The sequence below is a fragment of the Spermophilus citellus genome (genome assembly GCF_964194105.1).
Source record: "Spermophilus citellus genome assembly, chromosome: 2".
NCBI classification, from domain to species: Eukaryota; Metazoa; Chordata; class Mammalia; order Rodentia; family Sciuridae; genus Spermophilus; species Spermophilus citellus.
The window spans coordinates 4789891-4817415 of NC_138183.1; the positions used below are offsets into that span (position 1 = coordinate 4789891).

At 54.9% G+C, this 27525-nt stretch overlaps 1 protein-coding gene across 1 annotated transcript in view; it reads left to right on the forward strand.

Annotated features, from left to right (window-relative positions):
• Positions 1-16636, forward strand: part of MED27 (mediator complex subunit 27) — a 191338-nt gene extending 174702 nt beyond the window's left edge. The window contains exons 7-8 of the mRNA XM_081280014.1: positions 14332-14409; positions 16246-16636. Of these exons, the coding sequence (XP_081136140.1) occupies positions 14332-14409; positions 16246-16380 (213 nt within the window). The 3' untranslated portion in view covers positions 16381-16636. The remainder of the gene's footprint in view (positions 1-14331; positions 14410-16245) is intronic.
• The last annotated feature ends 10889 nt before the right edge of the window (positions 16637-27525 follow it).

Sequence of the window (27525 nt, forward strand, 5' to 3'; positions counted from 1 at the left end):
CAGAATTCTATTTTCTTCCTGTCCACCCACTTAAATCTGGGGTGTACTGATTGATGCTGCTTATAGCATTTTCCTGAAAGACCTTGTTCAAGAGCATGGAGGTAAACGTTCCCTTTCGCCCCTAACTGGCCTGCTTGTAGACTGGCCAGGGTGGGCCTTGTTACCAGCATCGTCTGGATCCATGCATCAGGAGGTGGTGTGACGTGCGCAGGAGGCTCTGGGTCTTCAGTAAGGGGGTATCTCAGGCAGAAGACGGTGCCTAAATGTCCTGACAGTGGTAGATGCACAGCTGTGCCCTCTTCTGAGAGGGGGACTCTTTCCCCGCCACCCTCCCCACACAGCTGGCCTGGGGTAGAGCCCCAAGGCTGCGCCTCTCGGGCAGTCATCACATGGCTGTATTTACTGGAGGGGAAATGTTCCTGCTGGACAGTAGCAGCATGGCCACTAGAGCCTGCTAGGAAGGCAGGAAGCCCTCAGAGATTGTCTCCTCCCTGTGACCCAGGACGGGCGGTGGAGGGGACTACCTTGCAGAGCCAAAACTTTTCACTTCTGAAAAATGGCATCAGAGGCTAGACAATAGAAGCACACCCCTGTCAGATTCTCCTGGGGCCCATGCCTGCTCCCTAGTTAAAGCCGCAGACCTGAGGTTCTATAGCAAATCCCACCATGGGAAGCAGACTTTGGCCTCCTTTTGTCTGCAGACGTTGACTGTCAGCAAGCCCTTTCTGTCGTGCTCCTTAGATCCCGTACCTGAGTGAGGAAGTGGCCGCAGGCCGGAGACGGCTTGCTGTGGGGCTGCGGCTGCTGACAGGTGCCTGCCATTCGCTGCGCTCCCCCAGAGGCTTCTTGCGCTTCATCCTGGGGCGAAGCAGCTTTTCATAGCCAGCAAGTCTCCAGCAGAGTAGATTCAGAGAATGGGACTTGGAAATAAGGGGACCCTCTGAAAGGGCAGAATCACAAAGGCCGGGAAAGGTTTCAAGCGTGTTAGTATTTTTCTGACATTTAAACTCTGCAGGGGCAGGCACTGTTTTGATCTTTAACCCCCTCATTTCACAACAGTGTGCACTTCCCTCCAGCAACTCAGGAGCAGAGCCAGCCTGCAGCTTCTCACTGAGTTAATCTTGGCGGCAGGCGGAGGGGCTGGGAGAGGGTCAGAGCCGCTCAGGTAAAGGGCAGAGCAGCTATGGCCACAGAGCTCCAGCACTTGCGCCACAGTCTTTCTGCCCACAACAGAAGGGAGAGTAGCCTGCTTGGGCCTCCTCTGTCAGGACTGGCTGTGGACAGGTGGACTGTCCAGCAGGGTGCTGCCACTCCTTCACCCCTGTGTTTGTTCATGCGTCCATTTTTTTCTTTGTTCTTTTCATTTACACACGACAGTGGCGTGTGTTTTGATATACACTCATACAGGAGCATAACTTCCTGTTCTGTGGTTGCACAGGGCGTGGAGCTACACTTGTCCTGTCCTGTGTGCATGTGTGAATACAGGAAAGTGATGTCTGGTTCATTTTACTGTCTTTCCCATTCCCATCTCCCCACCTTCCCACCATTCCCCTTCATTTAATCCACTGCACTACTATTCTTCTCGCCCGCCCCCACTGTATGTTAGCATTCGTATTTCAGAGAGAACATTTGGCCTTTGGTTTTGGGGATTGGCTTATTTCACTTAGCATGATGATCCCCAGATCATGTGGGCCCTGTGAAAGACCAGGCCCTATCTGGGGACAGGCTTTATCCAGGATGTTTACTGAGCGGTCACTGGGTGCTTTTCGATAGAAGGAACTGAGTGAGCTCTCTAAGACCCAGTTCTCTGTGAAATGTTAGTGGAATCCCTAGTATTATTTTGGGTGTGTTGAGGATCTGCCCCTGCAACCTAGGCTAATTGAAGTCCTGAAGCACAGGAGCCTTCCTGGAGAATGGAGCCCTCACCAGCTGGGCCGGGTGACCCATGTTACCTGAGCACATCTGCTCTAGCACCTCACACCACCCAGACGCTCAGGAAACTCGTGAAAGACCTGAGAGAGTCCAGAGCTGAAAGTCCCAAGACCTCAGGTCATATTGGTCTGCATCTTCCCAGGACCCTGTGTAGGAGACTCCCACACCTAGAGTGCCCACTGCCGGCGACCACCCAGAAGTCGGCAGAGGGTGTCTGCTCTTGCCGGGTTGTGTGCCTCTGACTGTCCCGTGCCCGTGTCTCTTGAGTGCTGTGATCAGCGTCCTCCAGTGAAGAGAGCTGATGTTTTAAAGATGGAGCGAGGGGTCATTTTCATTTTGCGTCTGTGCATTCTGTTGCTGCCTCATGAGTGTGTCTCAAACAGACAGAGCTAGGGGACAAATTTCACAGATGGGAGGGCAAGGGGGCAGCTTAATGTAGGCAGTGGATTCCCGTCTGTGGACTCTGATGAGTGACATGCAGGAGGAAGGCGTGCACCAGTAGTTGGATGTTGACCAGTTTCAGGGAAGGAGAGGTCGGGTGGTCCCAGGGTCATCCCCGAGGGCCACCCTTTCTGCAGCTGATGACAGCTGGCCTGCACTGACCAGGCCAGATAAGTAGATGCCTCAGTCCGGGCACCTGGGAGCCGAGGGCAGCAAGGAGGGGCCCTCAGGCACCTACCTGCTAGAAAGCCTGTGCCACCACCTTCTCTCTGAAGGGTCTGGTTTACGTAAACACCCAGGTCACACTTGATCATTTGTTTCCCTCTTGGGATCCCCCAGAACTTTCCCTCCAAGGCTCCCTCGGCCACTGCTGAGTGTGACCATGGCTGAGGTACCTACAGTCTCTACTGCGTGGTAGTAGAAAGGGAACCAGGCAATCCTGGCCTGGCCTGCTGATGTTCTCAGGGACCCTGAGTTGCCCTAGATATGGCCTGTGCTTCTTGCCATCAGAGGGATCACAGGGTAGTCACCTGTCAGTTCGGTGGCTTCCTCCCGCGGGACTACACAGGATGCACAGGACACCAGCTGGACTGACAGCTTCGCCTGAGAAGACCCCTTCTCCGGCCAGCCTCCATCCCTCAGCCGAGCAGTCTGGAACCCTGAGCACAGGCTGCCCAGCTGAGCTGATCCTATTCCAAGCCTGACTTTCCTGTGTGCTCCACATGGAGATTGTCCCTGAGAGAGATCTTACAGCACAGTGGCCAGGAGCCATCTACAGGTGACCAGGTCCTGGCTCCACTGCTTACCCTTGGTGTGAGGCTGATCTGGCTGTTTCTCTAGGGCTTACAAGGTGACCTAACAGCATAGTCCCTGTCCTGCTCAGGTTCTCAGAACTGCCTGTAGCCAGTGGCCCTCCTCTCCTGCAGAAGTTCCCCATCCCCTCCGTCCCCTTTGGCTGGTATCTTGCCCACAGGCTTCTCACCTCCTCTACTGCTTCTCCTTGTGTCTTTGCTGCCACCTCTGCCCATCTCTTCACAGTGGACACCACGGCTCAGAGCATGGACTCTAGATTTGCATCCAGTTTTGTCATGAACCACTCAGCCTCTACCAGCTTCAGGTCCTTCCTCCATAAAAAGGGAGAAACTGTCATACCCACTTTTGGGGAACATGTTGTGAGGATTTACTGTGATAGTGCTGGCGAAGTGCTTGGTACTGGGTTGCCCATAGCAGGTGCTCAGTAACATGGTGGCTGCTGCTGTCGGCATTGCCACAGGAGCAGGGAATACTGGAACTCAGAATCTGCAGCCATCTATGCACATGGCCCATTTTAAGTCGGGTGTTTACATAAACCAGACCAAACACTGACCTGCCCTAATACAGCCACTTGATCCCACCAAAGCCATCTTTCCTTTGCTCTGCTCCTAGTTTCTCTTCCCCTGGACACAGGCAGCTAAAGAGGGAGTAAGATCCTGGAATTTCAGCCACACACACCTGGGTCCGTGTCTAATGTGCTGAGAGGGCTTGGGCCCCTCCAGTGATCCCCAGAGACACCTGAGATGGATGTATCCTGCCCTGAAGGCTTGTTCTGCTGGCGAAGCAGGGCAGGGGAGGCACGTGCAGTCTTTGTTCTTCCTCCTGCCATTGCCTGAGATCTGGTGGGAAGTAGGTGGTGCTGTCTGGATATTCTCAGGAGTCCAGAAGTCTTTGGCTGTTTCTCTCACTGCAAGGCATTCCTGGAGAAATAATGCCCTGTGCCGAGCGTGCGCGGAACAATGCAGGTGTCTCTGGGCCAGGACTTTCCTGGCAGCCAGCGACATTCTGGCATTTTACCATCTGGAAAGCATCGAACTTTTTTCTTTTCATCTAAATGAAAAGTCTTAATTCCTTAATCCTGAGAAATGTCAAGGACCCTTCATGCGTATCCCCCCTCAGCCCTGCGCGAGGCCTTGAGCAGAAGTGGAAGGTGGTCAGGACCCTGGGGAGCTCCACCGCAGGCCCTCCTGCCCCGCAGTACTCTGTGCCCTCTTCTCCTCCCATGCCCTCTTCTCCTCCCATGCCCTTGCTCCCCTTCCTGGACCCTTACTGGCTAAAAATAAAAAATAAATACCTCTTCTCCTCATCAGAGTTCTCCTGGGTAATTGGGACCCAGTATAGAGCCACTCCCCAAAGGTGCTCTCCAAACTCTGAGCTGAGCCTGAGAAGACAGAAACGTGGCAGGTGGGCAGTGTTGGGGTGGGGAAGTCTGGTCTCGGAACTGACCAGGAACTGGCCAGGGTATCCTGAGGGTTTTGCTAGAAGTACAGGCCAGGGTTTCCCCAGCTCAGGGGATGGAACAGGCTAGGGAAGCACCCTGAGCCAAGCCCTGAGAAGGTAAGGGCTTAACTGGATAAGAGCGTTCCAGACAGAGGGACGGCCTGAGCTCAGCTGCAGGGACAGACCGCGCTGAGGGAGCTGCCACAGCCAGGATGTCAGGTGGGAGAGATGGGAGACAAGGCTGGGATCCAGGTCCTTGGGGCCTTACATGCCATGACTGGAGGCAGTCTGCCACCAGACTACCCTCAGGTACCTGGGGAGTCTGGGCCTCCCTTCCAGGCAGCAGCATCATCTTGAGTTGAGTACAGAGGAAGGCAGGACTGGCATTCCCAGACCAAATGAAGGCTTGTTTATGGAGGCCCTGGTTTGTGCTAGACTCTGTTTTAAGCACTTTATACATGTGGGCTCCCTTCTCAGACACAGCTTGTTCTCAGGTGTGAGCAAGGTTCTGGGGAACAGTGGAGCAGCTGGGGCTGTTTCCACCTCTTCTTTCTGACCAGACAGTATGCTGGTTCCGCCCTAGAGCAGCTCGGCTTTGCCCAGTGATAGGTAGAAGGCTTGCAGATCCCATGCAGATGGTTCCTTCATCAGGCAGAGAGGAATATTGATCTCCCCGAGTAATCCCCAGCCCCGGGCTGCCACGCTTCCCCTTCAGGCCCCCAGGCCTGCTGAGCCTGTGGCACACAAATCCAGGTTCAGAGGAGAGACTAGGGCTGCATAATAAAAGCTGAGTCCCCTGCTTTCGTCCCCACCTCGGGAGCTTCCTTCTGTAGCTCTCCTCATCACTTCCAGCACCACTTTCAGGGCTGAGGTCATCACATTCTGATTTTGCAATAACTGTACCTCTTTTCTGTGGCATGAGTGCTTCTGGGACTGTCTGGAAGTATTCTTCCAAAAGCCAGCGCACATCCTTGAGCAGTGTTGCTGGCCAGGGCTGCAGTCTCTCTACGTGCTTAATACGCTGCGCTGCCATCTTTGCCTCCAGAAACCAGAGATTGCTTGGGCCCTTTTCCTTAAGGCTACATCTGTCTTTGGAAAACTCCAGGCCAGCTCTGGCTCCTGGGCTAATGTCCTCTGTTATGTTAAAGTATCTTTACCCAGTGAAAGTAAAGTTGACCTCTTTGGGTTGGGGACAGAGTGAGGGCATCCAGGTAGCACACGCTCATCCTGATGCCTGTTAGCTGGAGCTTAGAGGTGGCTTCCAACTCAGAGCACAGCGCTCTCCAAGCTCCTCTACGCACCCCAAGACTGAGGACCTTGTGAAGATGGCAGCACAGCAGGTGGCTGCCTAGAGTGGGACAGGGACCTGGTGCCTCTGCTGCCACCCAGAATCTGCTGGGCTTTCTTTTGGGGGGGGGGGGGTACCTGGGATTGAACTTAGGCACTCAACCTCTGAGCCACATCCCCAGCCCTATTTTGTATTTTATTTAGAGACAGGGTCTCACTGAGTTGTTTAGCACCTCATTTTTGCTGAGGCTGGCTTTGAACTCATGCTCCTCCTGTCTCAGCCTCCCGAACCTCTAGGATTACAGATGTGTGCCACTGAGCCCGGCCTCTGCTGTGCTTTTTAAAGAACAGAGAGCTTCTTCACCTTCATCCCTGGCAGGGCTGAGGGTAGAGCTTGTCTCAGGTCTGCTCTTGGGCCTGGAGGGTGACTGCCATCCATGGGGTGTGACTGAGGCAGCAGTGGCCTGCAGTGGTGTCCACTAAGGGACTAGAGGGACCTATAGGACCATGTGGCCCTGATCCCAGCCTCATGCTCTCTGAGGGCCAGCAGGAGTATGATGAAGCCAAGATCTCCCAGGCAATCAGTGACTAATCCAGGATTGAAGCCCACTGTCCTTGCAGTCCCCTCTGTCCCACCATGTGGCCTTATCCACTTTAACTCAGGTCTAAGAGAATTTTATCTTCACATTGTATAGAAGCCAGCATTGGTTGGAGGGAAGCCAGAGTCTGGGTCTCCACCAGGCTTCCCTTTTAAATAAGCACCATCTGAGCATTTGGGTATTTAACTTTCCCCATCGTGCGGGGAAATACTTTTAATAGTGGGAGGCCCCACTCTCCTAGCTGAGCAGGGGAGGCCTTGGGCTCCAGGGGCTGTGTGCTGCAGATAATGCAGCCTGGTGCCATCAGTCCATTGCATTAGGAAGAGCACCAAGGAACTGCTGAAGCCGCTAGTCCAGCTCAGGTCAGCGCAGGAGTGGCACTGCCCGCCCCTAGGCCTGCCCCTGGTGATGGGAAGCAGGCAGGTACCCACAGTGGTCCATTTGCCTGTGGTTCCTGCTCGGCCTCACCTCGTGAAACTTGTTAGCACACCTGGGTCCTCCTACTAGACTTTGGGGGACTCACTACCTTACAGGGCTCAGGAGCCCCTGAAGACGGTCCCTGGTTAGAGAAATACAGGGACCCCTGTTTAAGAAGCCCAGGCAGGAATCGTACATTTTCAATTAAATCAAACACCCCACGTTGAACATAGTTGGAAAATTCTGAGGAAAAAGGTGGGGAAGAAAATACAAGGCCACCCCTGAAACAGAGCCAGAGTCTCGCTGCAGAGTGTGTCACCTCCTGCCCTGGCTGGCAACGGGCCTCATGGTCCTTGGAACTCTCCCCTTCAAGGGGCTCAGTGGATCCTTCTTTTAACATAGGGAGAGCTGGGGCTTGAGGTCTGTTGAGAGTCCCCTCCCTGTCCTTCTCCTCCCTGTGTCACCTGTGTCATCAGCACACCCTTTGTTCTTCCCTTACTGACGCTTGCGGTTGGCCATAAGGGAATGTAAGCAAAACGAATGTGGCCCCCGCAGCAGAGTGGAGGGTTGGGGAGCCAAGAGCGGCTCTTGTCCCAAGGTCATCACTGAGGTCCAGTCTCCCCAGCCCCCTCACCCACTTCACTTTTATGCTGCACTTTTTATTTCCCTTGATGAATCAGGGTACAGGCTAGACTGGTGCCGCTACCTCCTATTGGCCCAGTTTCCCTTTTGATAACTCAGGCAGAGCCTTGTCCAATCCAGAGTCATCTTGAGGGCCCACTAGCGTCTGCATCAGACCTCGGGGGCTCTGCACCTGAGAGTGGGCAAGATAGGAAGAAGCTTCTAGCAGAGAAGTGGAGGGAACCTCGTCCAAGTGGCAAGAACATGGCTTCACTTGGGAGACTTGTACTACGGCCATAGCTCCCCCCTAAGAATGATGGGTTTCCTTCCCCTCGGGGGAGAAGACTTGGATGTGATACCCCCAAGCCCCACATCAACCCCAAAGACCTGCAGTGGGAGCCGCCAGGCCTGGGGCTTCGCGTCTGGCACTCAAGCTCACGCGCCTGGGCCATCCCTGCTCTGCGGCTTCACGGCTCCTTGGCCCAGGCAAGTCACTTGACCTCCTGGCAACTTTTGTCCCTCACTTATAAATGGCAGTTACAAGTCCCTCTGTTGTCAGATTTTGTGGAGATTATGTGAGATCAAACTGTGATAGCTCACATCTGGTGGCTACTTGCTCTTTGTCAAGTCACTGGCCCTCCCTTGACAATTAATCCTCACCCCAGGTCACCCGGCTCCTGCATGACCTGTGGTGGGGTCCCGAGGCTGGGCTCCCACCAGGCTGTGCAGCATACACCAGCCTTGCACAAGCCCCACTGTCACCGACCTGACTGTCACCAGTGTTGCAGGCAGTGCCATTTTTGGTTTAACTAAAATAGCTCTCAAGCCCTCCATCCCCAAACTCTGGGAGGGAGGCTGTCAGCACTCCTTGCACACAATATGGCAGAGGAACTTGGTGAGACTGTTTTGACTGTCAGTCCTTCCCCAGCATGTTGACTGGCAGCTGGTTCAAGGACTCTTGAAAGAGGTCCTTCTCCAAGTTCAGCTGTCCTCCTTTGGAGTGTGCCTGACCTTTTTGGTGCCTGGAGGTGAGGGCGAGGCAAGGCCTGGCTGTGCAGGAGGAGAAAACAGAAAGTAAAGTCAACAAAGCCATGCAGGTTGGTGGCCAGGCCCTGCAGATGGTGCCTTCCCGAGTAACTCCCCACAGTTCAGCTCTGAGCCGGGAAACCAGGCTGCAGGGCATGGCCATTCCATCTATGAGGTACCCCTCTTCCCTCCTTCCCGCCACCTTGTCCTGTCAGCTCATTGTTCTGGTGGCTTCTCCTCCCTCTCTCTCTCCTAGGGCTCCCTGTCCACTTTGATCTTTTTACAAGCTTTGTTTCAAGCCAGCACTCAACTAGCAGCTGAATCCTCCCTCCCGCTCCTGGTAGCATTAGTGCCCTTCTCTGGCGCCTCGCAAAGCAAGGTGGCTTTTATCTCCCCGCAGAATCTCATTAGCTTTACAGCACAATGGGACCCGAACCTGGGCTGCCACTAAATTAGTTAATAGCAATTTTTTTTTTTTTGCCTCAGGCTTGTCTTTTCCATATCTTCAATGTTGAGCCCAAAACAACTTTGTTGTCAAAAAGTGTAAAACAAAAATGTATTGAAGGTAGAGTGCTTTGACCAGAGGAAGATGGTTATAGGTAAGCCTCTTGCCTGGTGCTGGGGAGCTCAGCCTCAGGAATCCAGACACTGCAGGGGAGCCACCAGGGAAGAGGAAGGGAGGAGAAAGCACATCGGCTGGCCTTGTTTCTCTCATTAAAATATTCCTGTAATTGGTGGTGGGAAATTGGAGAAACTAAATGCATCAGTGTTAGAAAAAAAAACTGCCACCATTTGGCAAGAAAAGATAATACTGTATACTAGGCCTTTTGAAACGGAGGCTGGATTTGACCAGAATGCCAAACAGTAAGAGAAAGACCAGTTGGATGCCCTCCCAGGAGTCAGATGCCAAAACAGCCTCAGTGTGCAGCTCCGGCTATACCTAGAGGGGTGTCCCTGGTCACTCAGCTCGTTCTGCTCTTGGGCAGCCTGCTGCACAGCTGCCACCTGTGCATATCGGCCTGCACCTTGCATGTAACTCAGGCTTTCCAGAGACCTCACTAGAACACGGTGAGATGCTGCCAGGCACCAGCCTGCAGTGGGAGATGGGAGGGGTGGGGCTCAGGTCTTGCAGGATCTGTGTGCAAACACCAACTGCCCCTTGCCAACTGGGTACCTCTGGACATCTTCCAACCTCCGTGATCTCTAAGACTTATAGAGCCACACCCGTGATCCCAGCTACTCAAAGGCTGAGGCAGGAGGATTGCAAGTTTGAGGCAACCTTGGCAATTTAGTCAGACTTCATCTTTAAAAAAATTTTTTTTAAATAATAAAAAGAACTAAAGTGTAGCTCAGTGGTTGAGCACCCCTGGGTCCATCCCCGATATCCGGGGTGGAAATTACACCCCCTCTATTCTTGTAAGAGTTACTTTAGGGGCAGATAGAGCTTGGTACCTATAAGCTCTCATTCTGAGTAGCTCTTGTCTGATGATAGACTATCCTGTGATCCTAAAATGCACCTTCCAGAAATAAGGAAAACCTGGCCACTCAGATGCAAGATCTTGTCACTAACACTCCACAGCACCCACTGTGAGGTTGGAGTGATCCTGTTCACTTCCATTCTTGAGAAAGAAACTGTCTTGCTTTTGAACTTCTTTGTGTCCCAGAATCCAATGCCTCTTCCTTTGAAGCCATTTTCCAGTAGGACCCAGGACGTGCTCCAGCCTGGCCTCTCGAAGCCAGGCCTTAGCCAGCAGCCTGGGTGTCGCCTGGAGGCAGTTGGAAATGCCAGGCCTCAGCCATTCGCAGCCTCCTTCATGAACCCCGCTTACTGGCAGGACCCCAGATACTGTGTGTGCTCTTGCTGTTCTTGTGCGCGTAGCGTCCCTAGTAAGAACCCCCGAGGCTCACTACTTCTGAGAAGCCTGAGAAGGCTTCTGCTCTTGGGCAGATTTCAAACACGTTCCTAAGTGACCCAGCCTGCTCACTCCAAGGACCACATTCTGAGCAATACCTTGCGCAGGGGGCTGCTTGGCCACAGCTCATCCCCCAGACAGGAGGGCTTTCTCTCGGGGCGGAGAGGGCCTGCCTGGAGGGACGCCACACGCCACCCAGCCAGCAGGCGGCCTGCCCCGTCTGGTGACACTGTCGTGGAGAACTGGCATGAAGAGCCCATGCTTGCCCTTCGCAGCCTCCAGGCAGAAGTAGCATGCACACTTCCTCTTCCTAATGCCTCGACTAGAACTGTCCACGTGGCCCAGCCTTGTGGCAAGGGCAGCCGGAAAGTGTCCCCACGTGCCAGGAAAGGGAAGCCTCAACTGCCCTCATCCTTCATCCCCACCCTTGTCAGGCCCGTGCTCACCCACCTCTTCTGAGACCTTCTTGTTGGGGACTTGGCAGAGTTCAGTCAAGTCAGGGGAACTGATGCTAACCAAAATCTCTAACAACAAAAAGCCAGTTCTGTGGGTTCTGATGTGAAGAAATAGGAGCTAGACAGGAGGGGAGGCTGGCTAGGCGGGTGGGCAGGGACCCGAGGGCAGAAGTACAGGAGCAGGCCCAGGGCTCCAGGGTCAGGGAGCCTTGGCCTCCTGTCCCCTGGGAGGCAGGGACAATTGTGGTGTGAGGGTGACCATATGTCTGCTGGATGGCAAGCACCTGCGCATCGTGTGCTGGTCCTCACGCTGGCCCCGGCCTCGCCACTTTCCTGGAGGGGGAGCCACCACTAAATGAGAGGACATTGCACACCCACATGGCCTTCTGAAGAGGCAGGACCAGGGTCCATGCCCCAAGCCCACACCCTTTCTCCCAGCGCTTGCTGCTGAGAAAGGACTGGAAAGAGCCCTCGGGATCTTCTGGTCACCCTGATAGGAAAGATGCAGCCTAGGCTGTGCAGTGGCAACAGAGGGGAGAGGACGCAGGAGGAACAAGATGTGTACCTGGGGGCTCTGAGGCTGCTGAGAGTGGTGGTGGGAATAGGCCCCAGGGACAGCCTTGGCTCTGGTCATTTAGCAAGGCCACGGAGAGCAGGTCTGTAGAGTGCTTGAGATGGCCCTGCGATGAGCACCAAGCCTGGCTTGGGGACGGCACCTAGAGGTGATCAAAACTAGGTGCATCTCATGGATGGCTTGGATAGCCCAAGTTCAGCTGGAAACGTCAAGGTAAGAGGTGAGCTGAGGAAAGGAAAAGGAAGTGGACACAGGTCTATACCCCAGGGAAGATGCACTCAAGCGGAACTTGGGAAGCCAGGCGGGAGGCGCAGGGACAGCAGGGCTGGGTTAGGGCATCTTGGGGCCATGCTCTTGTTGGCATTTGAGTCGAGGCCCCAGATTCCAAAGACCACAGGCCAAGTGGCCCCATGCTGAAAGAAACAGGCAAAAGTGAGACCCTGGGGGCATTGGATGAAGGTACGGGGCTCCATCCAGAGACCACCCCAATCCCGCTGAGGGTGGACGCCTGCACAGGGTAGGGCAGAGTGAGGCCAGGCCAGGGCTGGACTTGTGTGGAGCACCTCACGTGGCCACACTGACCTGTGAGGCTGCCCCAGATCCCAGACCTTCAGAGAAGCAGGGGTGGGGGGGCCAGTTAAGTGAAGCTCGCAGATTCTAAATGTTGATCATTTGTGTTAAAACTGTGAAAAGAAAGAAGCCCAGCTTAGCAAAGCTTCCTGCCTTCGCCGTGCCTCTGGGTCATCAGCTCCAGCTGCGGGTATAGCAAACCCTGTGCCCTCCCTGGGCCACCCAGGGTTGGTGCAAGTGGACAGTGCCCTGGGTGGGAAAGGAGCCTTGCCCAGAGCACCCCAGCCTGGCTCGCTGCACACTAGAGCAGGCTGCAGCCAGGGCCTTGGAAAACCCCTGGGGAGGCCAGGAGAGAGCTTCCAGGAACCCTGTTCCTTTCTGTGACAGCACACGCAGGTACAGGGAACGTCCGTGGACCTTACAGGGCACTTCGTGGGCTTTCTTAGCCAGGGAGCTGGATGGGCAAGAACGAAGCCCAGGTTCAAGCCCACGGGCCTTGTCTGCGGAGCTTCATGCGGCTCTTCCCCTCACCCGACTGCCACCACCAGTCATTTTGCAAGGTTATCATTGCGACTGTTAAAAAAAAAAAAAAAGAAAGAAAGAAAGAAAGCATTGCTCATTTTAGAAAGCTGTCTGTCAAAATGCTTAAAATAAAGCAGGCTTGGCCCTTGGGGGAGAAGCTCCACCCAGCTGGAAAGTGAGAATTCCCCAACAGCACGGGACACGAGCTGCGGCTGCCTTTGCAGGAAAGCCAGCCCCACGTTTATGGCAGTGGGCATTTTTTTCTCAACACATGTGTATTGAGCACCTGCTGTTTGCCTGGTGATATTCCAGGCCTGATAGTCGCAGCATGAACCAGATGATTCCTGCTCACAGAGCTGATCACGTATCGGGGCTCACCAGCTACCAGGCTGCCCTGGAAAGTCTGGTGGGAAAGAGGCAGGTGCAGTCCAGTTGGCCAGAGAGCCGGTGGGGCTGTTGGCACGGCTGGGCAGGAGGAGCCCCTCCCATGCCACTCTCCTCCCAGCCTCCTGGGCCTACTGGAGGGTGTCACTTGCACACAAATTTTATCCTGGGGAAGCTGAGGTTGTGTTCACACAAGGCTGAAGACTGGGCCCTGGAAAGCCCAGCTCTGGAGACTGTCCCCATACCTAGTGGTGAAGCCTCTCTGTCGGGTGTGGGGACCAGTGTCAGGCTCACACACAGCCCACTGAGTGGGGTCAGCACAGTGTTCCTGGCGCCCCCTGCTGGTGTGCGCGACTACTGCTCAGGCCAGTTGGCTCCTTACTCAGCTGGTAACGAACACCTTGGACCTATGTTTATTTTTGTTCTCAAATTCAAAGATTTTTGTCTAGAGTTTTTTGTTTTCTTGTGTTTTGTTTTGTTTTGTTTTAACCACAACATTTGTAATGCCAAGAATCCCTAATGAGGACAGTCAAATAAACCATTAGTTTGAACACAGCTATCAAATTAGTAGAATCTATTAATTTGCTGATGGATAGCAGGCATTAGCAATTCATGTTGTCATCACATTTCAGACCTGCAGAGAATCGAAGACCAGACCCTTTGTCTTTTGGAAAGGACTGAGTGGCAGAAAGGATGAATAGCTAAGTCAAGGTCAGGAAGCAGTACCCTGTCCACTGGTCACGAAACTGCTGTGGCAGTTTCCTGGCCCATGGAGTGGAGATGTGGGTGTGGCCCACGAAGTACTGGAGACACCTGGGAAGGTAGCCACCATGAGACCTGAGGAAGGGTCCTCAGAAATCAGCAGTTTGCTGACCACCAGGCCCACGTGGCTACAAGTTAGGAGACAGAGAGAATCTAAGGGAGCAAGAGGAGACCCTGCGTGCTGCTGGGAGAGTGGTCCCAGCATGGCCGCCAGGCTCCTTGCCTGCATCCTGGTGTCGGGAGCAGGGAGGCCTGTCCTCCCTCTGGTCTGCCCTGCCTTCTCCCCGTTGGCCTCAGGCCACTGCCTTCCCACCCCTAGCCTCCAGCCTGTCCAGGTTTTCTGTGGAGGGCCGTTCCGCACTCCGCTTCCCTCCGGGGCTGTCCCTTCTGCCTACACACACCTCCTCCCCTGTCTGCCCCCAACTCTGCTAACTAATTTTCCTACTCAAGATTTCATTTCAGATGTCCTTTTCTCTGAGAGACATCCAAAAGCAGGGCTGGTGCCTATAAAAGGAGGCGTCCATCCCGCTGGCCATCTCTGACTGCTGACTCCAGCCACTGTCCTTCATTTTCAGGTGACAGACCATGCCACCACTGCCCTGCTCCACTACCAGCTGCCCCAGATGCCAGACGTTGTAGTCAGGTCCTTCATGGTAAGTGGCTTCAGGAGCCTTGGAGTGTGCACACACAGCTGAGGGGGGAAGCTGCACCCTTGGCCCGCGGGCTGCCATGGGAGCCGGGTGGGAGATGGTGCCGCGGGCTCCCCGTTGTGGCTGGACAGGTGGTCGCAGAAGGATCCTCTAAAAGTTTCTCACATGGACCTAGTAGGGTCTTCACTGGGCTCTTGACCTGCCCCACCCAGGTCCTGTGCCTGGCCCCAGGCTTGCAGTGGTGAGTCTCGGCTGGCTGCACCCAACACAGTTCATTCTCAGATTTCAGAGCAGCTTGCAGTGAGGGCAGCCCCCGGCAGCCTGGCAGCTCTTGAGGGGTGTTCAGAGGTTTGCAGCGCCTATTCAAACTCTTCTGGCTTGAAATGGAACCCAGTGGGAGTACTCACACCGCAGCTCTGGGCAGAGGCCACAGTCAGGACCTTTCCCTGGCATTGGCCTGACCAGGGGTGACAGTGTGTTGTATGTCCGAGGCAGACCCTGCCAGCTCTTTCGCCTCACACTGACATGGCCTAGTGCGCTGGGTCACTAGGCTCCATCTTTCACTGCCCACAGAACTGCCTTTTGTCTTCTGCTAGAAAGGCTGCCCGGTAGAAACCCCCTCAGACTTCCCTTTAGTGAGTGCAGATCACTGTTGACAGCCAGGTGGGTGTCTCTGGTCCCATCCATCCTGTCACGTGGGCCTCCACCGGCGGGCTTCCTAGAAAGCCTGTCACGCACTGCTCAGAAGACAAGACCAGCTCATCACTTGGCTTCCTAATGTTAGGAGTGTAAACAAGGAGCAGTCCATGAGGGCTTCCTCCACATGCAAGAGGGCAGGCAGCCAGCAGCCACCCAGTAGAGGGAAGCCTGCTTTAGTCTCACACTCTGGGACGTCCGTTCCCTTCAGCTCTGACTTAGGGATCTGGGGAGGATGCAAACGTGCTCAGCACCAGAGGATAAGCAGTGTAGCTGACTGATCCGGTGACCTCCTCGTGACTTGCTGTAGAAACCCCCAGGCCACCCTGATGACTGAGGTGGCATGGATGGGCCGCACTCTGCCATCTCGAGGACCGCCCAGCTGAAGGCAGGGGATTCATGTAACTCAGCTGACCTCTTCAGATAGCCGTTTTCTCTTGTCAACATAATTCAGGAGAATGTTAATTGATGAGAGTCTTGTACCCCTGCACAGTGAGAACTGGCTCACTTGTCGTGCGTTTGGATCTGTTGGGTGTTTGGCTTCTTTGCTTTGTTTTGGTGGGGTTTTTTGGTAGCGAATCTCCTTGAGTTTGAGAATTGAGTTACGTGCATCTCATCCTTATAGATGATACCCGAAAGCTCTCTGCTCTCTGAATTAAAGTGTGTGTTTGCTGCTTATTATGTGATTTGGTGGCACTGGGGCTGTCCCCACTTACCCCCTCCCAAAGTGTTAGGCCACATCCTGACAGTGAGCAGTGACCTCAGAAATCAGATTAGAAGGCGCTGTACCCTCCATGCAGAATTCTCCAGCCGTCAGCTATTCCTAGACTCCCTCGGCACGCGGCCACGCCCCCTACCTGGCAGCAAGCCAGGAGAAGAGGGTCCTTGCCAGGCTCCGTGCAGCATGGTTGGTGCTGCCCCAGGGTCCCCCTGCCAGGGAGAGTTGCCCTTTCTGTGCTGATAACTCGGGGCGGGGGTGGGGGCGTCAGAGCCCAAAGTCCCTCGACACAGCCTTGTGGGTTCAGCAGCTTCTCTCTGGGGCCAAAGCCAGCTCCAGGGCTCTGTCCTTGGGGCCATTAGGCTTGATGGGAGGGTATTGGGAAGCACCAGGGCTGTTGCATCTGTCCTCCCTTCTCTTTTCAGACCTGGTTAAGAAGCTACATAAAGCTGTTCCAGGCCCCATGTCAGCGCTGCGGGAAGTTCCTGCAGGATGGCCTGCCCCCAACGTGGAGGGACTTCCGAACACTGGAAGCCTTCCATGACACCTGCCGGCAGTGACCCCACCCACCCAGGCAGCCCTGAGTGACACTGGCCCTGACCCCTTGCCGCCCGCTCTCTGTCAAGCTGTGGCTATCGTGAAGGGCCTTCTCGGAGCACCACCGGGCGAGGTCTCCCAGCCCAGCCTTGGCACACGCTGGCGATACGGGTGAGTCCCCCAGTTTGCTGAAGGTGGCTGAATGAGCCCTGTCACACGGGGGACTTTGTTTTGTGCTTGCTAAGTTATTTTTATAAGCAATAAACCTTTTGTACCCAGGCAAGGCCTCGTCTCCTCCTTACAGCGCTCTCTGGGGGTACCTCCCGCTTCTCCCTGCAGGGAGGCCAGCCTGGGTAATGCTCCCTTTCAAAGCCACCTTGGAGGCTTAAAAAATGATGGTTCCCTTTGAGAAAGACAGCAGGAGGAGTCTCTTCCCCTTAAACCAGTCCCACAGGTTCCCAGGGTGGGCGCCACTGTCGGCCTGGCTCTGCCCCAGGCATTACTACAGGTCCATCCAGTTTCTGGACACCAACTCGTGAAGCCATCATCCATTTCTGTGGCAATCTCTGCCCTGGCCAAGGACATTAGGAGAGGATGTTTCCCAGGAAGTGACATCCGGGGGCACTGCCGTCTGAGCCGACCAAAGAAGGGCCTGGCTCCTCCTAGGTCCTGCCTGTTCCCACCAGGCTGGCAGGCAGAGTCAGGGCTTCAGTGATGGGGACACCTGGCCCTGGGCAGCCTGCCCCGGACCTCCTAGGCAGAGGCTCCAGGGCCAGGCAGCACCGGGCAGCCTGAGAAGCAGCAGTGACAAGCAGGACACCCGCAGCAGGCAGCCCCCACTGAATGCTACTGTTCACTAGATTTAAGATGCCAACACCCATTAGATGAGCCTCCAAGAAAATACGCTGCCAATTAAGCTACTGCCAGGCCTCAGTGGTGACCCTGTGTGGCACATGAGCCATCACACCAGCCTGTGGTTGCTTTGAAATGGCATTCCTGTGTTCCCAGGGAGGCCATCTCTCCTGCCCGGTACTGGCCACCCCCTCCCAGTCACAGACCATAGCACAGTTTGTCAGCTCCCTGGATCCTCCTTTTATTGGTCTCCTGAGACTCTTTTTTTTTTTAGTATTTTTTAGTTGTAGTTGGACACAATACCTTTATTTAATTTTATTTATTTATTTTTATGGGGTGCTAGGCGGGTGCTCTGCCACTGAGCCCCAGCCCAGCCCTCCAGAGACTCTCCATTGTTGGTTTGCAAGAAAACCCAGAGTGAGGGCATCAGGTGCCCTAGCGCTGTTTCCTGGTACTCATGTCTTCAAAGACCCCAAGTGTGCACACAGGCCCAATGCAGCACTGACGCTGGCCACGCACCACCAGCTCCGGCCATGCACAGGGGAGGCAAGTCCCTGGGGACTGCCAGCCTCAGAGGTGCTGGAACCCAGAAGAACCTGAGGTCAGTGAAGCCGTGGATGCCGACTCGCATCTGAGCCATCAGATGTCCAGCTTCCAACCGCAGCAGTCTGGGCGGTCAGTCCCCTGGGCGCCAAGTGCTCTCGGACTCCCTCTCGTCCCCGTCTTCTGCACAGGCGATGGGCCAGTAAGTAGCCTCAGAGGGCTAGTCCATGTGTGCACCCAGGAGCCGGCGCCTTGGCCCTGTCCTCTGTACCTGATTGCCGTCCACAGGAGTACTAGGAAGGGTCCTGGGGCAGGTGTACAGAGGTGCAAAGGGTTGACCATTACAGCAGCACGGAGAGAGACAGGTCCTGTCCTCTCCTCCAGTGGCAGAGCTGGGGTGAGCCTCTTCCTCTGGCCTCCTCTGAGGCACAGGGTTGATCCCCGGTGCTGGGAGGGAGGAGAGGCCTGTAGACGGAGGCTGAGAGTTGGTCACAATGGAGGCCGGGCAGTGGAGACCCGGGCAACGCCTGCTCTGCTGTTTTGATATATATTTTTTTTTTAATAAAGAGAGAGAGAGAGAATTTTTTAATATTTATTTTTCAGTTTTCGGTGGACACAACATCTTTATTTTATCTTATGTGGTGCTAAGGATCGAACCCAGCGCCGCACGCATGCCAGGCGAGCGCGTTACTGCTTGAGCCACATCCCCAGCCCCTTGCTATATTTTTAACATTCCCTCACTTAAAAGGGGGCTGGGGACATGGGTCAGACCATTTAACTTTTGAGGCCTTTCTGTCTCTTCTATTCCCATTGCTCGGTCCTGAGAGAGTCTCTAAGGCAATGTACTCGAGATCCAGGCTGGCCAATCCTGCCTGCTTGTGCTCACAGAGACGGACATGCCTGCTTTGTGTGTCAGCCATGGAAACAGGACAGACTGCACCTGAAAGGGTGTTGGGAACAGTTCCAAGAGGGTGGGCTGTGAGGGAGGCCAGGAGGTTCCTGCCGTGCGGACAGTCACTGAGTTCCTCTCACCGAAAGGAACAGGTCCACCATGGGTGCTGTGGTGACGGAGCCAGAACATGATCTGGACTGTCCAAGGGGACCTGTAGGCCAGGTCTACAAGGTACTCAAGAGTGACTTAATTATGACCCTAAGCTCAGCATCTACTCTGCCAGGTGCTTCAGACGTGTCACCTACCCGCTTGTCCTCTCCATCAGGACTCCTGCAGCCAGGCTTCCCCGGACAGCGCTGCTTCGCCCGTGCTTTCTGCTGTCCGGGGTGCCATGAGTCGCCCAGGCACCCGTCAGGAGCTGACGGAACAGAACACGCTGCCTGTGAAAGGTCGTCCAGACTCTCCCTGAACTAACTTAGGAATCGGCCTTTTGGTATCAAGTGATGTTTTCACACTTCACACCACGGGCGGCGTGAAACGATGCTCTTTCAGTGTTTATGCACAAACTCGCCATTGCATTCGGAGTGTCAGAGAGTGGGCCTGATGCTAAATTGAGAGCCTTTTAAGGTCATCCCCATCGAGAGAAGGACAGCTTCAGCCACCAGGATTCTCAGAAGATCCAGAACCCCTGCCCACCATCCAGGAGGCATCGTCCGTCCAGCCATTAGACCAGGGAGAGACAGGATGACTGGTGGCTGTGGCCTGGCAGCAAGGGCAGGCCAGCTCCCCGCGCCTGTTCACTCCCAGTGCAGTGGCCTGCTGGGCTGTTGTGCGGGTGGAGCATGGTCAAGGCCACACAGTGCATGAGGAAGAGAGCCAGAAGGGAGGGGCTGCACAAGCCGTCCTTGTGCCCAGGGACTGACTGGGCTTCAGGCGCTAGAACGGGTGGGCCCTGTCCCAGTCTCCACCAGCCCTCCCTGTGTCCCAAATAGAGGAAAGGATCTCAGAAACTCGCTTTCCAGTTGAATTTTAAGTTGGGAGGGGCTGTTCCCTGTCATTAGTACCTGAAGAGCTCAACCTTAAAGTTCACGAGCACATCCCAGGGAGAGCACCGTCTTGGCAGCTTGGAGATGATTAGTTACTCCAGAAAGCTCCGGCCTCTCTGTGCTAATTGAGTTTGAAATTCCAGCCAGACTGGCTGTCCCCCAGGGCAGCATGCGCTGGAGTGTGGTGCCCAGGGAGCAGGCAGGCCTGCCCCTGCCTGCTTGGTAAAGACCATGGACCGTCCTTCAGGAAGGCGAGGACAAGGCGCAGGGAGTGACCTGACACAGGTAGGTGGGGTGGAGAGGAGGGGAGGAGGCACCCCAGGCTGGGATGGCTTGTCGCCAACATGTCACTCACGTGTCCTTGGCTCTGTCTCAGTCATGGTCTTGCTTCCTTAATTACAAAAGGAATCCATGTGTTCTTTTTATAGAAAATTAGGTACCGTGAAAAAGCAAAGAAAACAATACCTGTGACCCCCACGTGGTAGGTGACCACTAGAGCCCTGGGACGCATCTTTCCAGGCCTAGGTGTGGCAGAAAAGGAGGTCATGCACGTGCTCTTCTGAAACCTGCCTTGCCCCTGAGCAAAGGCCAAGCTGCTGTGGCACGGCCCACAGCTACGGTGGCTCAGAGGCCACAGACGCTGTCTCCCCTTCACCTCCAGGGTGGGGACAGAGCTCAGCTTGCCTAGCGACAAGAGACTCTGGCTTCCGCCCCCCATCCCGGAAGAGAAGAGAAGCGCTCCAAGCAGTGCGGACAGTTCCACTCCGTGTCACTCAGGGTTCCTGGGCTCTCTCTTAGGACGTGGTCTGCATGGTGGCAGTTGTCACTGTTTTAGTCAGCCTTTTCACTGCTGTGACCAAAAGACCCCACAAGAACCGTGTTAGAAGAGGATAAGTTTACCTGGCACTCAGGGTTTCGGAGGCCTCAGTCCTTAGAAGGTCGGCTCCTCGGCTCTGGCTGAGATGAGGCCACACACGGCGGAAGGTGGTGGTGGAGGCAGGCAGTCCGGCCGACCGAGAGCCGAGAGAACGCCATTCACCAGGGACAAAATACGAGCCCCAAAGGCACATCTCCAGTGACACCCTCCTCCAGCCACACCCTACCTGCCGACAGTTACCATCCAGTTGGTCCATACTAATGGATTGTCCCCCATTAGGCTCCCATAACCCAATCATGTCACCTCTAGCCCTTCTTGATCGTCTCCCACGAGTCTCTGAGGAACACCTCATGTCTGACCCATAACTGACACATTCCCAGTTTGCAGAAAGGGAAAGGCACACGGGGATCATATGCCAGCATTTTGAGTGTCAGACCCCATCCTGGCAGGCAACAGTTCCTCTGCGTTTCGTTAACAAAAGCCCAGGGCCTGGCAGCAAGGGCTGCTGGGAAGCGCCTACCAACTGAGAGCGGCTGTTAGCTGACAGCGCCATTTCCTTGAGGATCACACAACTGGTGCCTTGTGTTGCCAGTCTTTTTCGTTGCCAAGTAATACTCCGCAGTGTGTATGTACCACACTGTTTAACTGCTTAATCCTTTGGCGGGGATATCTGGGTGGTCCTAAATTGGGGCCATTCCAAAGAAGCTGCTGAGCCTTGTGTACTAGCCTCTGCATGAAAATAAGCTTTCCTTTCTGTGGGATGTGTGCCCATGCATATAATTGTTGGGTCATGAGGTAAATTCATTTTTAATTTCAAAAGGAACAGCCAGGGGCTGGGGTGTGGCTCAGTGGTGGTGATGGTGGTGGTGGTGGTGGTGGGCTCCTCTGGCACAGGAGGCCCTGGGTTCCATCCCCAGCACAGGGAGAAACACATAAAAGAAGCTCCCAGGTGGCTGTGCTAGTTGACCTTGCCCCTGCCCTGTCTTTCCACACCTTCACCAGCATTAGTACTGTCTGCTTACTGTAGACATTCGTTGATTTGTACATTTTATTGTTTGTGAGACTGGAGATGGAACCCAGGACACTCGACCACTGAGCCACATCCCCAGCCCTTTTATTTTATTTTTATTTTGAGACAGGGTCTCATAAGTTGCCAAGGCTGCCTCAAACTTGCAATCCTCCTGCCTCGGCCTCATTACCCAGGGCACCCAGCCTTGTGTCTTATTGGCTTTTCCCTGCTGGCTGACGGTGCTGACGGTCCCCTGTGCTTATCTGCCATCTGTGTGATGAAATGCCTTGCATCTTTTGCCCATTTTCCAGCCTTCTTTTCCTTGTTGGTTTTGGGACCTCTCTCTTCTATGTGCAATTCCTACATCAGGGGCATGGGTTGCAAACATTTTCTCCCTTGTGTGGTTTGTCTTTTCATTGTCTTAACAGGTCTTTCACGGAGCAGGTGTGTTCAGTCTTGACGAGGTGGCTCTTCTGTGAGGAAGCCGTTCCTCTCTCCTCCCTCTCCTGACCGTAGATACCCTGCAGTTCAGCTGTGACTGGACAGTCAGGATGGCCTGGGCCTAGAGACCCCAGGTCACCAGGACCAACCCCTCCTCAGCATAGTTTCCATGGCCCAGACTCCTCTCAGTGACACTTGACTGTCAGTGTCAGAATGAAAGCAGCCCCTCCACACAGATGCAGGAGCTTACTGCAGCAGGCTGGCTCCGCACGTCAGCCAGGGTCCCGGGCAGGCATGCTCTGGGAAGGAGCGAGGGGCTGCAGGGAGCTGTTGCTGTCCTTGTCACAAGTGGGTGGTCAGGGCAGCTGCATGGCTGGATCTACCTGGGGAAGAAGGCATGTGACATGCAGGGTACAGGTCTCCCTTGCCTCTGTCCCCCACTGCCATGTCCACCTCGGGGTCACCGTCCTCTGCCTGGAACCTGCTCCCAGGGAGCCCCTCCTCCAGGAAGAGCAGCCTCCCTGTGGCCTTCAGCACTCCTGTCCCCGGGCCCTCTTCCCTGCTCTCCTGTGCACTGCCGCTGCCCCCACCCCATGGCTGCCGGGTGTGTTCACCTGGCCTCTGCCTCCCCCACAGGAGTGTCAGTGATGAGGGCAGGGGCTGTGGCCGCCTTAGAGCCTGCCCTATGCCCTTGCACACAGTAGGCACTTAATGAATATGTGCCGTCAGATAGAATAAGAAGTCAGGCTCAGAGGTCTGCGCTGCTGCCAGACGGGCCCTGGGCCAGTCCCCTGGTCCCTCTGAGTGTGGATTCTCCGTCATGAGTCAGGCTGGTGAGTCGCCCTCCACTGCAGGCCTCCCGTGAGCAACCACCCAGGTATTTACACACCAAGTGTTTATTACACACCTACAGTTTACTAGATGCCAGGGGGATAATGTCCCTATCAGAAGTTTAGAGGACCATAAAGCGAAGCCACCCTGACTGAGACACTGCATTGCAGGCATAAGCATGGACACCCTAGGGACACGGTCATTCATGTGGGACCTGTTCCATCCTCCATGGTGGCCTGGGTGACACCCCGTCCCCTCACCCACTCTAAGGGAAAGATCCAGAGGAAACACCTGGAGATCAGTGGCCTCCCTGCACAGGCGCCGTGACAGCCGTGGCTGTGGCCCCGGGCATCTCCTCGCAGACCCCACGGCGCCGCATAGGAGGAGCGTGGCCTCCTGTGGCCCACCAGCATTTCTGTGCACGGCTGCACCCTGCGGCCCTGAGTGTCCCTTTCCTGGCAGCCCTTTGTTATTGACACTGCACTCGACACCCCTAGAGCTAACAGGCCTGGCCTCTGATTCCCAAGGGTAGTTGGTCAACTCAATGCTCACCAGAGGCCGTGGCTAACTCGTTCTTGTCCTTTTCTTCCCATTAGTTTGCAAACCAGCAAAGTCCATGGGAACTTCCGAGCATGAAGGAGCAGGGGTCTGCTGAGGGAGGAGGCAGCTAGTTCTCGGCTTCTCTGAAAACCCTGGGTCACAGACAAGGAATGGTTATGGTCAGGGTTATACGGGCAACAAGCCAGCTGACCGCATGGTGACAGCGTCCTTCTCCTGGCTGTGGGCTCCACGGCTGTGAATGGCTGGCCATGTGATGCTGTTCAACAGTCCTCAGCCCCTGATGGCCACTGCCCAGAGGCACCAGGGAGAGCCCCTGGAACCCAGATCTGGCTGTGGGAAAAGATGGGAAGGGACGTGCTTCCTGCCTGTTGGACACCTAGAGGTTTCCTGGCAGCACTCACCAGGGTCCCAGAGATCCAAGCCCATGCCCATATTTGCTCTTACTCCCTACAGACACAACCTGCCGGTCCTCGCTGACACTGTTGCACGCAGGGCCTTCGCCCTGGGGTTGGGAGGTTCCCACTCGCTGAATGCTGCCGAGGACCCTTAGAGAGCCCGCTACAGGTGCAGCAGACATGCATCAGGTGATGGCCACCCGGGGACACTGACGGGTGCTCCGAGCAGTCACGGGTGGAGATGGCGTCTAGAAGCTTGTTTATTCCCAGCCAAAGGATGAACCAGCAACTGGCAAAAGGAACAGAGTGGACAAGGCCAGGAGTTTTCCCACAGGGGGCACCTCTGGGGACTGGAACTGGCTCCTGACACTTCTAAGGACCTGGTTCCCCTTTGCCCCAGAAGCCAGCACAACACAGGCTCCGCAGTGGGGACTATGGACACTTTGGGGCTCATTCAAGGCTGCTGGTCTTGCACCAGGAATGACATCCTGCCTCAAGCCATGTGTGACTACCCCGTGGGCATGTGATCAGAAGAATCGAGATGTCTTCACAGTGTCCCCCTTCCCAGGATAGAGCAGGAGCACTCCCTTGGCCTCCTGTCCATCCTGGACAAGAGTGAGACTACTAAACAGTCCCAGTACCAGATTCCACCCCCCCACACACACACACACACACACACGCACATGCCACTGATTGGCTCAGGGGTGGGCGTTTGAACCACCCCAGCCGAAGACGTGCTTGTATCTTGCTGAGTGCTAAGAGAAAAGTAGCCACTGGTTTCCACTGACCTTGAAGAGAGCCAGGTGCTGCTGGAACTGGGAAGGGGGAGCCTCCCTCTGCAGGAGTCTAGCTCACCCCTGAGTGTGGCCTGGCCAGGGTGGGGAGGGGAAATCCCTTTCCTGCAATGTCTAGTGACCAGCTCAGCGTTGTGCCTGCAGGCAAAAGAAGACACTGAAAGGCCCAGATCCGTTTCACAGAGTAGACCATGAAGGGTGAATTTGAGCTAAAAGGCAGCAAATTGATTGATCTTAAGCATGAGAGGTGGTGCTTCAGGGATCTCCAAAGGGGCTTGTGTTCCTCTCCTGGGTGTGATCTTGCTCAGAGCCCATTTCTTAATTTGAGACTTTTTTTTTTTTTTTTTTTGCCATGTAGAGAAGCTGAGAATTGGGGGGAATGTTTTTATTTTCAAACCCAACAAGTTTTGACTTCTTTGCATTTTCCTTAAATTTGCTTTAAAACTATTGTCTTCTTAGCCCAGCCAGCTCTCTCCCCCTGGGTTGTGATCCTCCTGCCTCAGCCTCCCAAGTCACTGGGATCACAGGCGTAGCCACCATGCCCAACTTGGTGACCTTTTAATGAAAAGATGGAAAAGGGGAATAGCAACTCACAAGTGGACACCAGTAGATGCCACCTTGCCATCTCCAAAATGCCTGCCCAGTGCTCTTCACAGAGTGTCCAGGTCATGAAAGACCAAGGATAGATGGGTGCTGGGATGATGCAAGGGGACCAAGGACACAACCAAAGGCAGCACGTGCCGGGTGGAATCCTGGGATGGAAAACACAGAGGCAGAGAAACAGCCAAACTAGATGAGCCTGGAGCTGGGTGGTGGCAGGCCACCACTGCTACTTTCTTAGAGGAAATGGGTGGGGTGTAGAAACCCCTATCTTTGTAACTCTTTTGGAAACAAAAAGACTTAAAGCTAAAGGGATTGGTGTGTGTGTGTGTGTGTGTGTGTGTGTGTGTGTGTGTGTGTGTGACAGAGTAGTTTCTCAAAATCACAGCGGCCATGGCTTTTGCTTATCGATCCCCAGTCTGGACAGGGCTGAGCAGAGAGGGCTCACAGGCCTCAGCTCCAAGGCAGTAATTACCTGGGGGCTCATCCAGGGCAGGAGGGTCTGCCTCAAGCTGACCCCCGGGAGGGTGTCAGCCAGGAGCCCTGATAAAGCCAAGGACAGGGCCTTGGGTTGTCCCATGTGGACCCTCCTCAGGCTGCTTGGGCTTCCCCACAGTATGGTGCTGGGTCCCAAGCTCTTGTCCAGTGTGCCTTGGTGTCACATGGCCTCACTCTGTCATACCCCATGGACAGCCACCATTGTGCTTGGCCCAAATTCAAGAGAGGGGCACAGAGGCCCAGTCCCTGGATAAGAGGAGTCTTAAGAAAGGATGGATGTGGGGGCTGGGGCTGGGCCCAGTGGTAGAGCGCTTGCCTAGCATGTGTGAGGGACTGGGTTCAATTCTCGGCACCACATAAAAATAAAGGTCCATCAACATTTTAAAAAATTTTTAAATAAAGAAGAAGGGATGGATGTGGTAGGAAAGTGGAACAGGGCTGGCCTCCTTTCCTCCTCGTGTGGCCTGCCGTCCCGCAGCCGACTGGGTCCTCACAGCACCATGTGAGAGGCGTCTCGGCGCCAGCCCCTGTAAACAAGTCTGGGCACAGCTTCGCTCAGGGGCTGGCTGGCCCCACCCCTAGGTCCTAGGCACACGGCAGCTGGGTAGGGGAACCCAGTGTGTTCCTAGAGCTTGTTCGTGGTCCGTGGGGGGTTGAGGGGTGAACTCTGCAAATCCCCCCCCCCAGCCGGGCCCTGGGTCCAACCACAGGGCTTTAGCATGTGGGCGGGGCCGGGCAGCGGGAGGCCACGTGGGGGCAACAAGCTGCAGTGTTCTGCCTGGAGAAGGTTTTCCATTTTCACACTTAGATGCCACCATTTCCACCACCAGCTCCATGTACTTTCAACCCTCTGCCCCTGTGTGTCCCTTCTAAGGGGGCCACATCCCTTCCATGGTCAGCCTCCTCTCCCTCCCCTGTGCTGGTTCCGTCAGGTCTTACTTTGACCTAAGATGCAGTCTGGGTCTGGGCTGAGTGTGTTCCATCTTGGGGACCCAGCAGGGAGCGCTGGTCCCTTTCCAGTGTCCACACGTCCACGCCTCTTTCCTAGCAGAGCTGCTGGGGTAAACACTTCATATCCTAGCCCTTTATAATGAATGAGGAGCAGCTGCTGAGGTCTCCACTTTTGCACAACTTCAGGAGGTATCCTTAGTAGGGTGGTGGTAGGAGGAGGGAGACCCTTTCTGCCCCTTCCTCCTCTTTGCCAGCTGAAGGGCAGATGTGATGGCTGGCACTCAGCAACCATCCTGGACCTTGAGATAGAAGCTATATGCAGAAGAATGCAGAACCGGAAAATAGGAAGAACCTGGCTCTCTGACAACTTTGACCCTAGTCCTTGTCTTCTGCTATGTGAGAGAAAACAGATCTTTAAGCCACTATTGTTCTGGGTTTTGTCACAGCTGATTTGATCCTAATGGACACAAGGATGGAAATGGACTTTAAAGATGATCCACGATACAATCTTGCTTTCCTGATTCTCTTTCCTTACAGAAGAGATAATGGGACTTCCAATTAATGCCCCTTTTTCTGTTCCTGAGCATGCTCATCAGAGATGCACTCAAGCCCAGCCAGTGTCGGTGGCTCTCCTCCTCTTCCCCCAATTGCCCCACCCCGATTCCGCCAGCCTCTTTGGAGAGCCATGCACCCTCCGTGTCTCCTGGTGTTCAACACTGCTAAAGGCTATTGGATTCATCTTCAGTCAGGAGAAGAAGGAATCAGCCTATTTCTGCCTCGTGGGGAGAAAGTGGCTGCACAAGTGCAGGTGCTCTATGCTGCAGTCACCTCTCCCCAGCTGTGATCTAATTTCGTGGCCAGTGTTGGACAAACAGGGC